The sequence below is a fragment of the Carettochelys insculpta genome, chromosome 21 (assembly GCF_033958435.1).
Source record: "Carettochelys insculpta isolate YL-2023 chromosome 21, ASM3395843v1, whole genome shotgun sequence".
In the NCBI taxonomy this organism is placed as follows: Eukaryota; Metazoa; Chordata; order Testudines; family Carettochelyidae; genus Carettochelys; species Carettochelys insculpta.
The window spans coordinates 6,217,752-6,234,700 of record NC_134157.1 but is presented as its reverse complement, the minus strand read 5'-3'; the positions used below and the strand labels follow the sequence as shown (position 1 = coordinate 6,234,700).

The 16,949-nt window shown below is 48.7% G+C and overlaps 1 protein-coding gene across 1 annotated transcript; it reads left to right on the top strand.

The window, feature by feature from the left end:
• Window positions 1-268: 268 nt before the first annotated feature.
• Window positions 269-10,854, top strand: TLR4 (toll like receptor 4). Its single transcript, XM_075015852.1, has 3 exons — window positions 269-313; window positions 3,315-3,481; window positions 8,619-10,854. The coding sequence occupies exons 1-3, from the start codon at window positions 284-286 to the stop codon at window positions 10,852-10,854; spliced, it is 2,433 nt and encodes an 810-aa protein (XP_074871953.1). The 5' UTR covers window positions 269-283.
• The last annotated feature ends 6,095 nt before the right edge of the window (window positions 10,855-16,949 follow it).

Sequence of the window (16,949 nt, the reverse complement as noted above, 5' to 3'; positions counted from 1 at the left end):
ATGCTTTTCTGTAACTTCCTCCTCTTTACAAGCAACTGAACGGAAGTGTGAACTGTCTTATCTTCAGTTTCACTTCCCCCTCATGCCTTTGCTGGTGAGACCACATTCTGGGCACTGCTGGTCGGCGGGGAGATACAAGCTTTGGATAGCTCTCCATTGCTTTTATTCTCATTCATGGTCCTTTCTTCCGGATGGTCACCTCCTGAAGATGTTCGGGAGAGGTGCTCTCACCTTTCCAGCCTGCTTTGTGCTGTCTTTGGCCATGCTTTTCCTTTCACAGTTGATGGTTGGCAGCTTCAACCCCTGTGTGGAGGTAGGTTATTGCTAAATAACCAATTCATTTTCCTTCTCAAGATCTGCTTTCCCCTGCCAGTGAGATATGTGTCTCTGATATGCTGGAGGCTTGTCTTCCTGTGGGGTGAGTTAGCTTTTGCCAGGAGCATTACACTGCTTTTCAGACAGCGTGTGACACCATGAGAAACCTGGGCCAGACCAACTCCCGGTACCAGAAGAGGGTTTTGACCTATTCTAGCTTTGTTTCCCTACACTTGGTATTGCTGAAGTGCAGTTACTAACCCCAGGAGATGCCAATAGGTCCCATTCTCTTAAAGCAACGGACTCAGGCCAGGTCTACACCACACAACACTAAGTTGCAGTAATTGCATTTCTTGTGTATGATTGCTGCTTGTGTCAGCAGTGTGTCCCCTCTCCAACAGGTCTGATATCGCTTGTACAGGTTGAACCTCTCGTCCGGCAACATCCACAATCTGGCATGATTTTAGTTATTCGGACGACCATTTACTGTGGGTGTGGCCAAGTTTTCCACAATCCCATAAAGTTTGTTTACAGCCTCCCATCCTGGCATTCAGTGCTCTGTGCTGTTACTTAGCTGTAATTTACCCCTAAATAGCTGTGTCTACACGTGCACGCTACTTCGAAGTAGCGGCACTAACTTTGAAATAGCGCCCGTCGCGGCTACACGCGTCGGGCGCTATTTCGAAGTTAACTTCGACGTTAGGCGGCGAGACGTCGAAGTCGCTAACCTCATGAGGGGATCGGAATAGCGCCCTACTTCGACGTTCAACGTCGAAGTAGGGACCGTGTAGACGATCCGCGTTCCGCAACGTCGAAATTGCCGGGTCCTCCATGGCGGCCATCAGCTGGGGGGTTGAGAGATGCTCTCTCTCCAGCCCCTGCGGGGCTCTGTGGTCACCGTGGGCAGCAGCCCTTAGCCCAGGGCTTCTGGCTGCTTCTGCGGCAGCTGGGGATCCATGCTGCAGGCACAGGGTCTGCAACCAGTTGTCAGCTCTGTGTATCTTGTGTTGTTTAGTGCAACTGTGTCTGGGAGGGGCCCTTTAAGGGAGCGGCTTGCTGTTGAGTCCTCCCTGTGACCCTGTCTGCAGCTGTGCCTGGCACCCTTATTTCGATGTGTGCTACTTTGGCGTGTAGACGTACCCTCGCAGCACCTATTTCGATGTGGTGCCACGCAACGTCGAAGTTGAACATCGACGTTGCCAGCCCTGGAGGACGTGTAGACGTTATTCATCGAAATAGCCTATTTCGATGTTGCTACATCGAAATAAGCTATTTCGATGTTGGCTTCACGTGTAGACGTAGCCATAGTCTCCTGAGAGCCCAGTAAGCTGTGGAGGTTTTGGTAATGTGCTGGACAATAGTGACTTCCCGTGGCCTGGCAAATTCTCTTGTCTGGCAGCAGTGAGGTTCACAGGGTGCTGGATGAAAGAGGGTCAGCTATAGAGTGTTGACCATTGCAGAATGACTGCTGAAAGCCAGCCACAATCAATGTAAGACTCAGAGCTGTCCCATCCATTTAGACACTTTGGGGCAATTTCCCTGCGTCCTGTGCTTTGGGGATCCTGTAGGGCCCTGGGCAGCCCAGGGAAATAGTGGGTAGGGCCAAGGACCTGGTGCTGGCAGCAGGGGCCAGGCCTGCCCCTGCACTCACCAGCAGGAAGCAGAGCAACCCAACTTCAATCTGCTCCACTCCTCTGGTTCCCAGCCACATTGCTTAGGGAGGGGGCTTGGGAAAAGAGGGACCAACCACCACACTCACCTGCAGTAGCAGGAAGTGGAGCAACACAGCTGGGACCTGGCAGAGTGGAGGGGGTTGTCCTTGGTTCTGCATGGCTGAGAGATGGCCCAGTCAACATTGGTGCTCCATTGACCTAACCCCATCAACCTTGACTCTATGCTGCTTGTGACTTTGGAGTTATTAAGCTGGCATAGCAGGGCAGATATGGCAGCAGGGGTTGAAATTTAAATGTGGGCACTTCAATAGCTATTGCTGGAACAAAGTAAACTGCTCTTAGCTGCCTTGGGTCAACCTAATTGCAGCACAGACCAGACTTCAGACCCTACATTGTTACTGCCATAAGCTGTGTGGTTTTTGGTTATTAGCGTAATATGGTGCAAAGTTATTTTTACAGTCACTGGCTAGCAAGTTGTTGCTGAGTTGGTTGTTTCAGACTGTCACCTTCATAAACAAACGAGTGCTTTATGAAATAAAGTTAAATGTTCTCTACAAAATTAATGCCACTTTAGGATTATGACTGTCTGAGAGAATACACGTTCCTTGGTGCATTATCAGCATCACAGAGGATCTGGTCTTTAAAAACTCTGGTTCGGATTCACCACTGGTAAGGAGGCACAATCCTAGGGGTCCTGCAGCATCTGATTGCACTTGCAATTATATTGGCTATTGGGCTGGGAAGCAGAAATGCTATTCCAGTAGTCCCCCGAGTTGTGCAAGGGTTGCATTCCTGCACACCCTCCCTTAACTCGAATTTTGTGTAAGTTGGGTGGCAGTGTGCAGGGGAGCTGGAAACTAGGCTGCAGCCTGGTTCTCGGCTCTTCTGGGCTTGTGGGAGCCAGGCGTGGCTTCTCCCCAGCTCCCACAGCTGAGGGAAGCCGTGGAGAAGCCATGCCACAATGGATGTCTGCCTGCCCAGATGCCCCAGACTCTCAGATGTGGTGGCGAGATTGCTCCCAGCTGAGGAAGCAGGGGAGAAGCCCCATGGCTGGTGGGCTTCTGGAAGCTGGTGGAGCTGGGGTTGGAGCATTTTTGATTTGCACTTAAATAGTGTTAATGCAAGATAAGTGCAAATCAAAATCATGCATACCAGGGGATTACTGTACAAGAATAGACACAGATGTTTGGTGTTGCTCACTGTGGCCCAGAGGAGCTGTTTGTTACAGAGATATTTCGCCTGCATTCTATAGCTTTCTGATGGTTGAACTTTCCGATACTCTGTGTCTAAACGTTGATCTCTGCATTGGCTCTGTGAATATTGCAGGTGATCACCAACTTAACTTACAGCTGCATGGAAATGAACCTCTCTGGAGTTCCAGATGAAATCCCACCTTCTACCGAGAACTTGGATCTGAGTTTCAACACATTGGAGTCATTGACCTCAAATTATTTCTCAGCAGTCCCTGCATTGATGTTTCTGGACCTCACTAGGTATGGAACCTTTCACATGGGTGTTATCCCACGGGATGCAGGCCAGGCTTTTGCATCACATCGATTAATCTTGTCTCATACTTGTGAGTGCACTGACTTAGGGACAGACACTGTTATTTTTACCCGCTTTGTTTTCGTGTCCATGTGTTTCAAATGGTGGGTCTGGCTAAAAAGGGTTCTAATCCTGCACTATAAATTAGGCTCATGCTGGGTGCTGTCACAAGAGACTCCGGCGAATGCTTGTTAATGGCCTGTGCCCCAAGACGTAGGAGTGGAAGAGGCTTATGACTGCTATAATTGGTGCTGTCACAGGGATGTTGTTATAAGGTGCTGCTCCTGCACTTGTGCTGGCCTTATTGAGTGCTTGCTTTGCATCCAAGAGATAGTGGGATCAATACCCACATTCTTCAGTGCCTTAATATCACTTGTGTTCATGTCTGGTGACTGCCCAGGCAGAAGCTGGTTTTGCTCTGAAAAGTTGACTGTGAAGAGGGTGGCACCTTCTTACTTAAAGGAGCTGCTCCCTGGGTGCATTCTGCCTCACCTCCTCTGTTACACTGTCACACACAAGCCAACTCGGAGATGGTGGGCTGGCATCTGTTCCGTCTTGTGCATCACCAGTGGGGCTGTTTCCTAAGTTCCAATCGGGGACCCCTGGTTTTGACATCACATGGGCAGCGGAGGTGTTGCTGAGGACATACTTCTAAGACACCCCGTCACCTCCAGCCTTCTTTGGTCTTACCCTACCTGCCTGATTGGTGGCAATGCACAAGACGGATCGTGCCCAGTGGCAGTCTCCAGTGGCATTGTGGGGTCTCCCTCTGGAGAAATGGGCATCGGTTTTCTCGCAAAGAGGGCATATTTGACTGGGAGATTGCCTAGAGGTCGTAAATGTGGAGTCCCAGCACCACCACTCCTCTAGAGCAGAACTCCACCTTAAAGATCCTGTTGGAATGGCAAATAATAATAACGATTAGTAATGACTGTTATTTATGCAGAGGCAGTGCTATCCACAGCACCCTGCAGACATCACAAGAAAGCTCCCCACCCCACACAGCTTTTGCGGTCGTTAAGATGGTGCCTGGGTATCATAGGCAGAGGAGGGCAATGCCTTCCCAAGCTGCCTCACCTGGCGCTGCCCATGCTCTGCAGGGGGCTGAGCCACAGCACACCCAGATTTCTGGAGCTCCAGGGCTGGGGGAGACTGCAGCTGCACCATGTGCTGCGTCCCTGGAGCTCCATGGTCACACGAGCCTGGCCAGGGAGCCAGCAGCCCCATTGTGTGTTTGTGCTGGGGAGGAGGTATGGGAGGGCTCGGCAGAGTCCACTGGCCACAGTGGGAGGTGGGGCTGGGTGTGCTTGTCTCCCTGAGCTCTGGGGAATCTCCCACCACCCATGAAACTGCGTTTATCCTGGCGCCTCTCCTCTGATGAAGGAATTATGTCTGATGGCCCTACACCTGCGAGAGCCTCCCACGAGCTCTGAGCTGGAGTTGTAAGTGGTGCCTTTGGCCTCACATGAGGGATATCAGCTCTGCAATGAATTCCACCCTGAGTCTAAGAGAGGTTGAGCACTGGGTCTGAGCAATTGCTGAGTGCAACCATGCTTGCCAAGGAGATCCCCTTCTATATTCAAATGGTGGTTTCCAGGGCTTGTCGCCCTCCAGCCCAGTGAGCTGTTCCTGGGCTGGTTTACGCTGATAGCTTATATGTGCTTTCCTGTGTCTCCCAGGCCATGTCTACATCACCCGGAAGGTCAACCTGCTCAGGGTCAATCTTCCGTGGTTTGATTTCGCACACCTACTAGGGCCGTGTGGATTTGACCAATCGGGTTGGCAGTTGACCCCTGCACTCCTTGCTATTGTGAGGAGTAAGGGAGTTCGACAGGAGAAACTCTTCTGTTGACCTTCCTCAGTGAGGACAGCCAGGTAAGTTGATTGCAGATGAGTCAATTCTAGTTATGCAATTACTGTGGCTAAAATTGTGTATTTGCAATCAACTTACTTTCCAACTGTGGACCAAGCCTCAGAGGAGGGGAAAGTCCATCCCCCTGTGAAAGGTACATGCCAACTGACTTCTGGGGTTGACAAAGCTAGGTGAATGGAAAAACTTTGCCATCGGCCCCAGGGCGGTCTCCAGAGGCACAGTTGTGTCATTGCAGTTGTGGCATTGTGGCCTTTCAAGTGTAGATACCATCTATGCGAATGGGAGGGCGGTCTCCTGTCAGGGTAAGTTGTCTGCTTCCCGAAGCAGCAGTAGCTATGTTAGAGGAACAGAGAGGGAGCCGTGCTAGTCTATATACTATCAAAACAAAAAAGCAGTCAAGTAGCACTTTAAAGACTAACAAAATAATTTATTAGGTGAGCTTTCGTGGGACAGACCCACTTCTTCAGACTATAGCCAGACCAGAACAGACTCAATATTTAAAGCACAGAGAACCAAAAACAGTAATCAAGGAGGACAAATCAGAAAAAATGATCACGTTGTAAGTGGGTTTTTTTTATACTAAAGGAGGGAGTCTTCTGCTGACCTACCACGATCTGCATGGGACTGAGGTCAGCTGAGCTAGGGATTAACTTTGGGTTTTTTCACAGCCTGGGTGACATACCTGGGTTGATCTAGTTTTCTAAGGTAGACCAAGCTATAGCTGCTGCCAGCCAGTGAGGGGCATTAACGCCAGCGACAGGAGAATGCCTCCAGCCACTGCAGCGAGTGTCTACCCTAATGTGCTGTAGCATGTTAAGGGTAGACGTAGCCACAGCATTAGGGTTTTGCATTTCAGGGTGGGACCTGATATCCCTATATGCTAATTCCTCACTAATGCTTGTCAATTAGAGGAGCAGTCGGCCCTTTGGATCCTCGGAGTTGAAACTGGTTTCTGTGTTGTTCTAAGGATGGTTTCCTTTAGAATGGCACTCAGAGCTGAGATTTTACCGGTAGCTAGAAAACTGACTCCTTGTAAACCTCTTCTGCTGGAACTAAAGGACAAGGTCAGACCTTAAAGTCGACCGCAGATATGCAATGGCACAGTTGGGACAGACTTATTTATTGTTGACTTACGTGGCCGTCCTCACTGAGGGAGGTTGAGGGGAGAGCTTCTCCTCGCGAGATTGAGGAGTACAGGGGTCAGCTGTTGACATGATAGTTTGATTTCATGCTTCACCACTAGGTGTGTGAAATTGAACCCCAGCAGATTAATCCTGACTGGGTCGATCTACCGGGTAGTGTAGATGTAACCTGTGGCTCCAGTTCAGCAAAGGGTTTGAGCAGATGTGTAACTCCACCTACACTCTGGCAAAGCAGAGTGGTCTGAGTGTTGGTCTGAAGAAGTGGGTCTGTCCCATGAAAGCTCACCTAATAAACTATTTTGCTAGTCTTTAAAGTGCTACTTGACTGTTTTTTGTTCTGGCAAAGCACTTGCACCTAGGCTTACCTTTGCTGAACAGGGATGGACACCTCAGTCAAGACCTAAATCCTTTAGGCCAAGTGGTAGAGGTTCTTGTGTATTGTGCTGAAACTCCTGGGCTTCAAACTTGCTGTTGAACCAAATGGGAATGTATGGATTATATGGAAGATTTGGTGGTGGGGCAGTGATGCCTACCAGATAGAGCACTGAACAAGGACTCAGGAAAGTGGGTTCTGTTTCCAGCTTGGCCAATGGCCTACAGGGTGACCTAATGTGAGGCACACCCCTGCTTTGTGCTTCAGAATCTCATCTGTCAAATGGGGATCGTGATGCTCTTCTCCTTTGTAAAGTGCTTTGAGATTCACGCATGCAAGACACTGGAGGGCTACGTTTACACCAGCCAAACACTTTAAAATGGGCATTTTGAAGTTTACTAATGAAGCGCTGAAATGCATATTCAGTGCCTCATTAGCATGCGGGCGGCCGCGGCACTTCGAAATTGATGCAGCTTGCCGCCGCGCGGCTCATCCAGACGGGGCTCCTTTTTGAAAGGACCCCGGCTACCTTGAAGTCCCCTTATTCCTATGAGCAGATGGAAATAAGGGGACTTGGAAGTAGCTGGGGTCCTTTTGAAAAGGAGCCCCGTCTGGACGAGCCGTGCGGCGGCGAGCCACGTCAATTTCGAAGTGCTACGGCCGCCTGCATGCTAATGGGGCGCTGCATATGTATTTCAGTGCTTCATTAGTAAACTTCGAAATGGCCATTTGCATGGCCATTTCCAAGTTTTTGGCTAGTGTAGACATGGCCATAGAAGGGTATCCACCATGGGGTCTGAGCCCCACTAGACCTCAGCAACCCAGTGTGAACTGCCCAAGCTGAGGTTTAACCCCTGCAATGAGTATGTGGGTTATTTTTGGCATCTCTTGTCTGAATCACTCAAGAAGTTTACATATTTGCTATTGCTTCCCAGTCTTGCATTTTCAGTCTGTTAGTGCCATGCTTTTAGTAGTGAAGGTTCTGGGTTCAAATACCTCAGACTGCCCTAAGCAGTTCAAGTTATATACAAAAAATCCACACCATGATGTAGTTAGAGCATCTCTCTGGGGATTTCTGGTAACTGCACTGTACTCCTCCAAGTCTGAGGTTTCCTTTCATTTCAAAAATGAAGGCTAAGATCGTCAAAGCTGTCCAGTTCCCCTGAAGCTGAAAGGGAATGACATACCTGGATCTCCTAGGCGAATTGTAAATCTCAGCCTCTGTTTCAAAGCCTTTTAATAGTGAAGAAACCCTGGAACATCAATGGGTGCTTTTAATTAGGACTGCAAGGCACTAGAAGAAGCCTGCACTATGCCTGACTGTAGACAGATCTGTAAGGCCCTTGCTTTCCGATTTAATTCTAGATTTCAGCAGGGCAGAAGAGACACAAGAGACATGTTCTCTGTGTCAGCCTTCATTTCCTTTCCACTAAGCTGATTTCTTTGTTGCCTGGTTGGGCAGGTCTGAATCTCTGGGCCATAATGCTGTGTTCACACATCGACCTGGTGTGATGATATTGGCCTAGGTTTGCTAATGCCATGTGTGCAAAAGCTGCCTAGCTTGGGAACACTGCATGCCCAAGTACACCTGGCATGACAACATTGCGTCTTCACCTGGTGCAGCAATGCTCTGCACGTGTGTCTGTGACAGAAGTGAGAATGCGTCATGTATATTGTTCTCTTTTCTTGCTTGACAGGTGTGACATCCAGACAATTGAAGACAATGCTTTTGTGGATCTTCGTTACCTGCTTACCTTGATTCTGACTGGAAATCCCCTCCAGCACCTGGGTCCATCAGCCTTTAGTGGTTTGGAGTCCCTGCAAAGGCTGGTAGCTGTGGAAGATGACATATCCTCACTAGCTGACCTGCCCATTGGACACTTACATACTCTGGAGGAGCTGAATTTGGGCAAGAACCAGGTAGATTCTTTGAAGCTCCCCAGGTATTTCTCCAACCTGTCTGCTCTCAAACTCTTGAACCTACAGTCCAACAGGATCTCATCTATCTCCACTGGAGATCTCGATGCTTTGCAGGGAGGGAAGGGGCAAAACCTAACATTAGTGCTTTCTATAAATGAAATAAAACATATCCAGCCAGGCTCCTTTGAGGGGGTTCAGCTTGGTGAGCTGTCTCTGAGGTCTTGTTTTGAGAACTCCAGTATTATGAAGGCATGTATTCAAGGCTTTGCTGGCTTACAGGTCAATAGACTAGTGCTCGGAGAGTTCAGGAACATTCATCCAGTGAGTGACTTTAGTAATGGGCTCCTGGATGGACTGTGTCAGGTGCAGCTGCAGGAGTTTGTGTTCATTTGCTTCAAGAGGTTTCATAATTGCACGGACACTCTCTTTGACTGCCTGGTCAACACCACCTCTATTCGGCTGGTGGATCTCTACCTCAACCAGGTGTCAGAGGTCCCTGCTGCCTCCAGAGTACACCAGCTGGAGTTCAAAACCTGCAAGTTTCGAGAGGTGCCTGCCAAGAAGCTGTCCTCCTTCAAAGAGCTGAGAGTGCTTCGGATCACCAAGAGCAAATACCTCACCAACTTCCTCCAGAAGTTTGAGGATCTGCCTAATCTGGAGGTGCTAGATCTGAGTGAGAACCGGCTCAGCTTCACTCAGTGCTGTTCCTTTCACCTGGAGGGGACCCCAAAGTTGAAGCATCTGAACCTGAGTTTTAACTCTGCTATCAGCTTGTCTGGAGTCACTCATGTCAATGAGCTGGAATCCCTGGATTTTCGGTATTCAAAGCTGAAAGGTCTTGGCACCTTCCCTGTCTTACTTGCCCTTACGAAACTCATCTACCTTGATATTTCCCACACCAGCACTCACATCAAGTCCCAGTGCGCATTCTGTGGCTTAGAGTCCCTGCAAGTGCTCAAGATGGCTGGCAACTCCTTTCACGACAAAAACCCAGGCAACACCTTCATGAACCTGGCTCAGCTGCGCACCCTGGACATTTCCAGCTGCGAATTGGAGCAGGTGTCTTTGAGCACATTCAGTTCTCTCCATGAGTTGCGAGAGCTAAATATCAGCCACAACAGGCTACTTACCTTTGACTCCCTGGCCTACAATCCCCTGAAGAAGATCACCATCCTGGACTTTAGCAGCAACCAGCTGTTTGCCTTGACAGAAAAAGCTATAGAGAGCCTGCCAAGAAGCTTGGTCCACCTGGACCTCTCTTTCAACCTCTTTAGTTGCTCCTGCTACCACCGGAGCTTCCTGGAGTGGGTGAAAGAGCACAGGCAACTGCTCCAGAGCACCGAGCAGATGGTCTGCAACAGCCCGGAGCACATGAGGAATGTGAACATATTAAGCTTTGATCCTTCCTCATGCCAACTCAGCCCCACTGCGTGGGCCTTGTCCGTGATCATGTCTTTCGCTGGCATTCTGCTCCTGATCCTCATTTACAAATACTACTTCAACCTCTACTATGCGCTGGTGCTGCTCAGCAGGTGCAAGCACTATGTGGACGGGGACCACACCTATGATGCCTTTGTCATCCACTCCAGCAAGGACACTGAGTGGGTGACCAAGGAGCTGGTTGAGACCTTGGAGGGGGGAGTGCCCCCCTTTCATCTTTGCCTCCACTACCGGGACTTCACACCGGGGGTGCCCATCACCTCCAACATAATCCACGAAGGGTTCCTGAGCAGCAGGAAGGTCATCGCTGTCATTTCCCACCACTTCCTGGAGAGCAAGTGGTGCAGCTTTGAGTTTGAGATAGCCCAGTCCTGGCAGTTTGTGGAGGGCAAAGCTGGCATCATCATGATTGTCCTGGAAGAAGTGGACCAGGGGCTGCTGCGACGCAATCTGGGTCTGACCCGCTACCTGCAGAGGAACACCTACCTCAAGTGGAAGGACAAGGAAATAAACAGGCACCTCTTCTGGAGGCAGCTAAGGACAGCCTTGCTACATGGCAGACGTACAACCTAAGGAAGGGGTGAAATGAGTTGGAACAAACTAGGTTTGTGCTTCCTAGTTCCTTGCTCTCTCTGCCTAGCCCTGACAGAAGGCAGGGTTCAGCAGCTGGGTCTGTAGGAGTTGTTTCATGTGAAGAATCCTTTGGAGCTAGAGGAATTTAATTCTCCTGAGTGGGGGACTAGCAAAACACTAGGCTCTTTCTTTGAGAGAGCTTGCGAGCTAAGTTATCGGGTGCAGCTGGGATGGGTCCACAGGGATGTGCTGGCTGGAGGGTCATCTGTGGCTGCAGCTATTTATTCCAAGCTGGTCTGCTCTTAGGATCAGAGTCAGCCCTTAGAGGAGAGGTGACAATAGGGTGGTAGTGCTTTCAGAAGTGGGAGATCTTGGTTTGGGCTCCTAACCATTCATAATGCTATGGCCTCCTGTCCATTCATAGTGCTATGGGTGCCTGACAATTCATAGTGTTACAGTCAGGGGAAAGTGTGCTTTTGAGGGGTATTAGCCTGGGTCCTTCAAGAGTGGCAGCTGCAGAGCTTAGATGGCAGTCCACAGCCACTTGGCTCCAGCAGGAGCACTACAGGGGGGCTTCTGTAACTTCCACAGCTAGTATAACTGTCCTTACCCCAGGGGAAGATGGGAAATAATGGAGCTCTGCTCTACCTGGCCTTGCTACTGCCTCTCCTACCCCTTATGTTGGGGCAGCAGAGGTGTGACTGAGGCAGGAAGCATCTCTTCTGCCTCTGAGTTCTCTGTTTAGAGGTCACCACTTGGCTCAGCTCTGAATTTAGCCAAAGGGCTGTAAGGCACTTTGGGAGCCTGCGGGTTGAAGTGGTCTGTCAACAAAGGGAATCAATGTCCAGTATTCCACTGTTGAGTCATCTGGCATGGATCTTTGCTCGGGAAGTTTTGCCTGGGAATGGCAGTGCTGTAGCTGAGCTCAGGCTATAACAAGCAAGAGAAAGTGGACAGAATCATAGAATCATAGAATACTAGGACTGGAAGGGGCCTTGAGGGGTCATTGAGTCCAGCCCCCAGCCCTCATGGCAGGACCAAGTACTGTCTAGACCATCGCTGATAGGCATTTATCTAACCTGTTCTTAAATATCTCCCGTGGTGGAGATTCCACAACCTCCCTAGGCAATTTATTCCAGGGTTTGATCACCCTCACAGTTAGAAACTTTTTCCTAATGTCCAACCTAAACCTCCCTTGCTGCAGTTTAAGCCCATTGCTTCTTGTTCTATCCTCAGAGGCCAAGAAGAACAAGTTTTCTCCTTCCTCCTTATGACACCCTAAGACATACTTCAGCTGAGGCCTAACCAATGCAGAGTAGAGTGGAAGAATTCTCGTTTCTTGCTCACAACACACCTGTTAATGCATCCAAGAATCATGTTTGCTTTTTTTTCAACAGCATCACACTGTTGACTCATTTAGCTTGTGGTCCACTATAACCCCTGGATCCCTTTCTGCCATACTCCATCCTAGACAGTTGCTTCCCATCCTGTACGTACGAATCTGATTGTTCCTTCCTAAGTGGAGCACTTTGCATTTGTCCTTATTTAAACGTCATCCTGTTTACCTCAGATCATTTCTCCAATTTGTCCAGATCATTTTGAATTATGACCCTATCCTCCAAAGCAGTTGCAACCCCTCCCAGCTTGGTATCATCTACAGACTTAATGAGCGTACTTTCTATGCCAATATGTAAATAATTTATGAAGATATTGAATAGAACCAGCCCCAAATCACACCCCTGTGGAACCCCATTGTTATACCTTTCCAGCAGGGTTGAGAACATTAATAACTACTCTCTGAATACAGTTATCCAGCCAGTTTTGCACTTACCTTATAGTAGCTCCATCTAAGTTGTATTTGCCTAGTTTATTGATAAGAATATCATGCAAGACTGTATCAAATGCCTTACTAAAGTCTAGGTATACCACATCCACCTCTTCTCCCTTATCCACAAGGCTCATTATCCTGTCAAAGAAAGCTATCAGATTGGTTTGACATGATTTGTTCTTTACAAATCCATGCTGGCTGTGCCTTATCACCTTACCACCTTCCAAGTGTTTGCAGAGGATTTCCTTAATTACTTGTTCCATTATTTTTCCTGGCACAGAAGTTAAACTGACCAGCCTGTAGTTTCCTGCATAGTTCTTATTCCCCTTTTTATAGATGGGCTCTATATTTGCCAGGTTCAGGGCTGAACACAGTGGAGAGCTGTATCTTTCGCAGAGTTCGAAGAGACTGGGGACAGCAAAGCATGTGGCTCTCTGATAAATTAGCTGTGGTGATGAAACTGCTGGGGAACGAGTTACTACATGGAATCTTGCTCTATATACAGCTGGATGGATGGCTTTAGGTGTGTCTCTGTGAGTCAGTCAGGTCTGTGGTGTAACCTTGCTGAAATCAGTGGCAGGATCCCAGTGTAAAGCAGGAGGGGTCCTGTGGGGAATTGGGTCCATTACTCAGGCAAAACGATTACCTGATTCTGATCGCAGTTGGGCGCCCATCAGGAGTATCTCCACTGATGCTAGATGCGCGTGAGATCAGCCTGTGCACAGAGAGGGCCCAGTCTTGGTGGCTTGTGCTGGTGTAAGTCCACTTCCCTTTACCTCTGAATGTACTGAATCACTTCTCATAGAATCACAGACTCCTAGGGTTGGAAGGAGATTGTCAAGTCCCGCTCATTGGGGAAGGTGCAGTCAACTCTCCCATGACTTTGTGTTTCGAGAGGAACTGTGTGCAAAAGACACTAATGAAACTGGGCTCATGCTGCCTTGGCATTCGGCAGCAAGTTTGTCTCCATTTTACTTTGGCTAAATATTGTTGCACTCATTTCTAATGTGCTGCGTCTCTGACTTCTGGCATGACTGGCAGTCCAGGAGCATAGCACCTTCTCAAACAATCCTGCATCCTCGCTGTGGGGTGGAGGCACAGAAAGCAGGAGGAGGCCCCAGGGGCAGGAGACAAGGTTATTGTCATATCATATCGCATAGAGCTGGAAGGGACCTTGGGAAGTCATCAAATCCAGTCCTCTGTCCTCACAGCAGGACCAAGCACCCTTCCTGACAGTTGTTTTTTTTCAAAACTTATTTGCCCCAGACCCCTAAATGGCCTCCTCAAGGATGGAGCTCACACCCTGGGTTTACAAGGCCAGTGCTCAAACCACCAAACTGTCCCTCCAGGCATCTCTGTTCAAGGCTATAGGATGGAGCAGAGGAAAACTATTAGTTTGGCTTTCCCCCCTGCTGCTGTGAAGTGCAAACTTGCAAGACTCAGCTTGAGGGAAGAGTGGGGAGAAACAAAACAGTGCTTTGTCCTCTTTCATGTTCTGCTCTAGTCCAGCTGGTGGCTATGTGCTTTCCTTGTCAGGCCCGACATGATGCTGTCTGTTGGCGATAAGCATTCCACACTCCTGGATGTGCCTCTCTTACACAGCAAACCCTCAGCTCTTTCCTTACTACCAGATGTGTTGCTTGGCTCTTTCACTGATGTAACTTTTTGAAAAATAAATGAAGAAATGTGCATGCCTTTTTCAACGAGAGCGTTTTTCCAAAATGAAGACAAATGAAGGCTGGAGTGAGGGTTCAGGGGGCAGAGGTCGGTGGGGGCTCAAGGCAAGGGGTGGGAGAGCAAAAGCCAAGGCAGATGGAGGTTGCGGCAGAGGAGGTCTTGGATCAAACATAGCGCAGATAGACAGCTTCTATTATATATATAAAAGACCATAAAACTCGGTGTGCAGCTTCCCCTTACCCAAACTTAAACCAAAGTCAGAGTTGCTTGTGCCTGGAAAGTGGGAAATGCCAGATAATAATATGGAATTATACAGACAATAACATAGGCTTCAGATATTAAAAGGGAGGTTAATATAGGCTGCAATTTAGAAAGCATTCCACAGGGTCTAAACACTAAGCACCTTCTTACAACTGAATTGCCCATTTTAACAATACAGACTGAGCCTCTCTATTCTGGCACCCTTGGTTCCTGACTGGTAACAAACGAGACAACTTGCCAATCTACAGAAGGTCAATATTGTCTAGCAGAATTATCAACGTTTGCACTGCTTACAGGGCTCTTAGTGTGTCGTGCTGTTATTTAGCTCTAATTTACCCCTAAATGACTTCTGAGAGCCAGGACTGGTGGCTGTAAACAAATTTTAAGGGACCATGGAAAACTTGGCCACGCCCATGATAAATCATCATCCGCCTGACTAAAAACATGCCGGATTATGGTTGTTGCTGGATGAGAGAGTGCCAGACTAGAGAGGTTCAACCTGTACTAGGTGAGCTAGAGTGATTTCCGGTATGTTTTTTGGCAATAGTCAGTGGAGAGCCGGGGACCGTGGCCTGAACTGGTGTGATGCTGGTTTGCCAGCATCATACCAGTAACCAGGGTTTGCAAGGGAGGGCTGGTTTCTCAAGAGTGCCTCACACTTTCTGAAATATAACTCTTTGGATGCTAGATCATGTTCAGGCTGTGGGTGGCAGATCACATGAATGGCAGAAACCCATGTGTTTGGTATAAACCCTGATTGGACCAGACAAAGCAGCTTTGGCAAAAGGTCCTGCAGCAAGCCCAATGATTCAGTACAACTCTCCATGACTGAGAATAATAGACTGCAGCAGCAAGCATGCAATTCTTTAACCTGCTTTGACATCTTAACACAGGCTGACAATTATGACTCACTGGAGGAAAGTGTGTTGTATAGCAGGGGCGGGGTTATTAAAAGACCTTAGCTCTGACTGTTCCAAGGTTATATGTAGGGCAAATTTATCTCAGACCACACTAATTCACTGGGAGCATGCAGGGAAAAGAAACTCTGATATGATGGGGCTGCTCATCAAGGGCCTTATAGATCAAACTAACAGCATTAAACTTTGGTGGAGGATTTAAGTAGGTGCTGGTGTAAGTGTAACTATTGCAAGGCGGGCATCACAGCCACCAGGAAAGACTAGATCCCTGGTCTTTCTACAGCAAGCATGCAATCAGCCTGTTATGAGAGCTGATGTGCTACCAAAGCCACTCTGAGGTGTGGGGTGAGGGACAGCATCCAAACCCACATGCTCTTCATTTCTGTTCTGATCTGTTTAATAGGAGTAGGTGAAATGTTGCTGAAATCTTAACCCTGAGTTTTTGTATGGGTGCCTGTAGCAGGGAGCTCCCTACAGACAAGTGTACCTGCATACATCCCTCTTCAGCGGTCTCCTCCTGGTGTAGACCGCACTGCAATCCAAGGTGTGCCTGCAGCCTGGCTAGACATACCTCCACTAGCATGACTGAAAACTGCCATAGAGCTGCAGCAGCATGGACCAGAAATGCAAACATCTAAGGTTCCTGATCAGCTTGGACAGCCCATGCTGAAGTCTTCCCCATTGCGTCTATCTGCCGTCATACCCCAAATGCAATCCTACCTCAATTTGCAGCGTAGACATACCCTTGGAGAGACAGAGCCTGCAGTGTCTTCTCACACAACACCCAGTCAACCCGTGGAACTCATTGCCGGAGGATGTTGTGAAGGCCAAGACTGTAACAAAGCTCAGAAAAAGAACTAAACTGAAGAAATTCATGGAGGATAGTCCATCAATAGCTATTAGCCAGATCAGGCAGGGATGGTCTCTCTACCCTCTGTTTGCCAGAAGCTGGGAATAAGTGATCGTTTGATGCTTTTCATTTCTGTTCATTCCCTCTGGAGCACTGGCCATTTGCCACTGTTGGAAGACGAGACACTGGGCTAGATGGACCTTTGGTCTGACCCTGTATGGCCGTTCTGATGTTCAGCAACCCCCCTCCCACCATTCCCTAGGGTAGTGATCAAGGAGGGAAAGGCTGTGGAAGGAATGGTGAATGCCCTTGTTTGTAGACACTCCTCCCGCACAAGTCATTTAAATGGCTCATGCTGAGTCTGCAGGTTCTGACAGCTTTTCACTTAGTGCCCCTATCCCATCCTCTCTGCTGAGTCCTGCTGGTGGTGACTGGCATTGGAATGTCTGTCTCGGCAGGGCACGCCACCCTATAAATTCCAGCCCAAGGCAGTATGAAATAATAGGTTTGTTTACATTTTTCTTCCGGCAGTATCTGTAGTTACAGCAGACTAGATTAGCCT

What these genes read in the sequence shown, in the direction of transcription:
- TLR4 (XM_075015852.1), top strand. Translation starts at nt 284, where the DNA reads ATGGTTGGCAGCTTCAACCCCTGTGTGGAG. An exon ending in GCTTCAACCCCTGTGTGGAG is followed by an intron (nt 314 to 3,314) that starts GTAGGTTATTGC and finishes TGAATATTGCAG; the next exon opens with GTGATCACCAACTTAACTTA. An exon ending in ATGTTTCTGGACCTCACTAG is followed by an intron (nt 3,482 to 8,618) that starts GTATGGAACCTT and finishes CTTGCTTGACAG; the next exon opens with GTGTGACATCCAGACAATTG.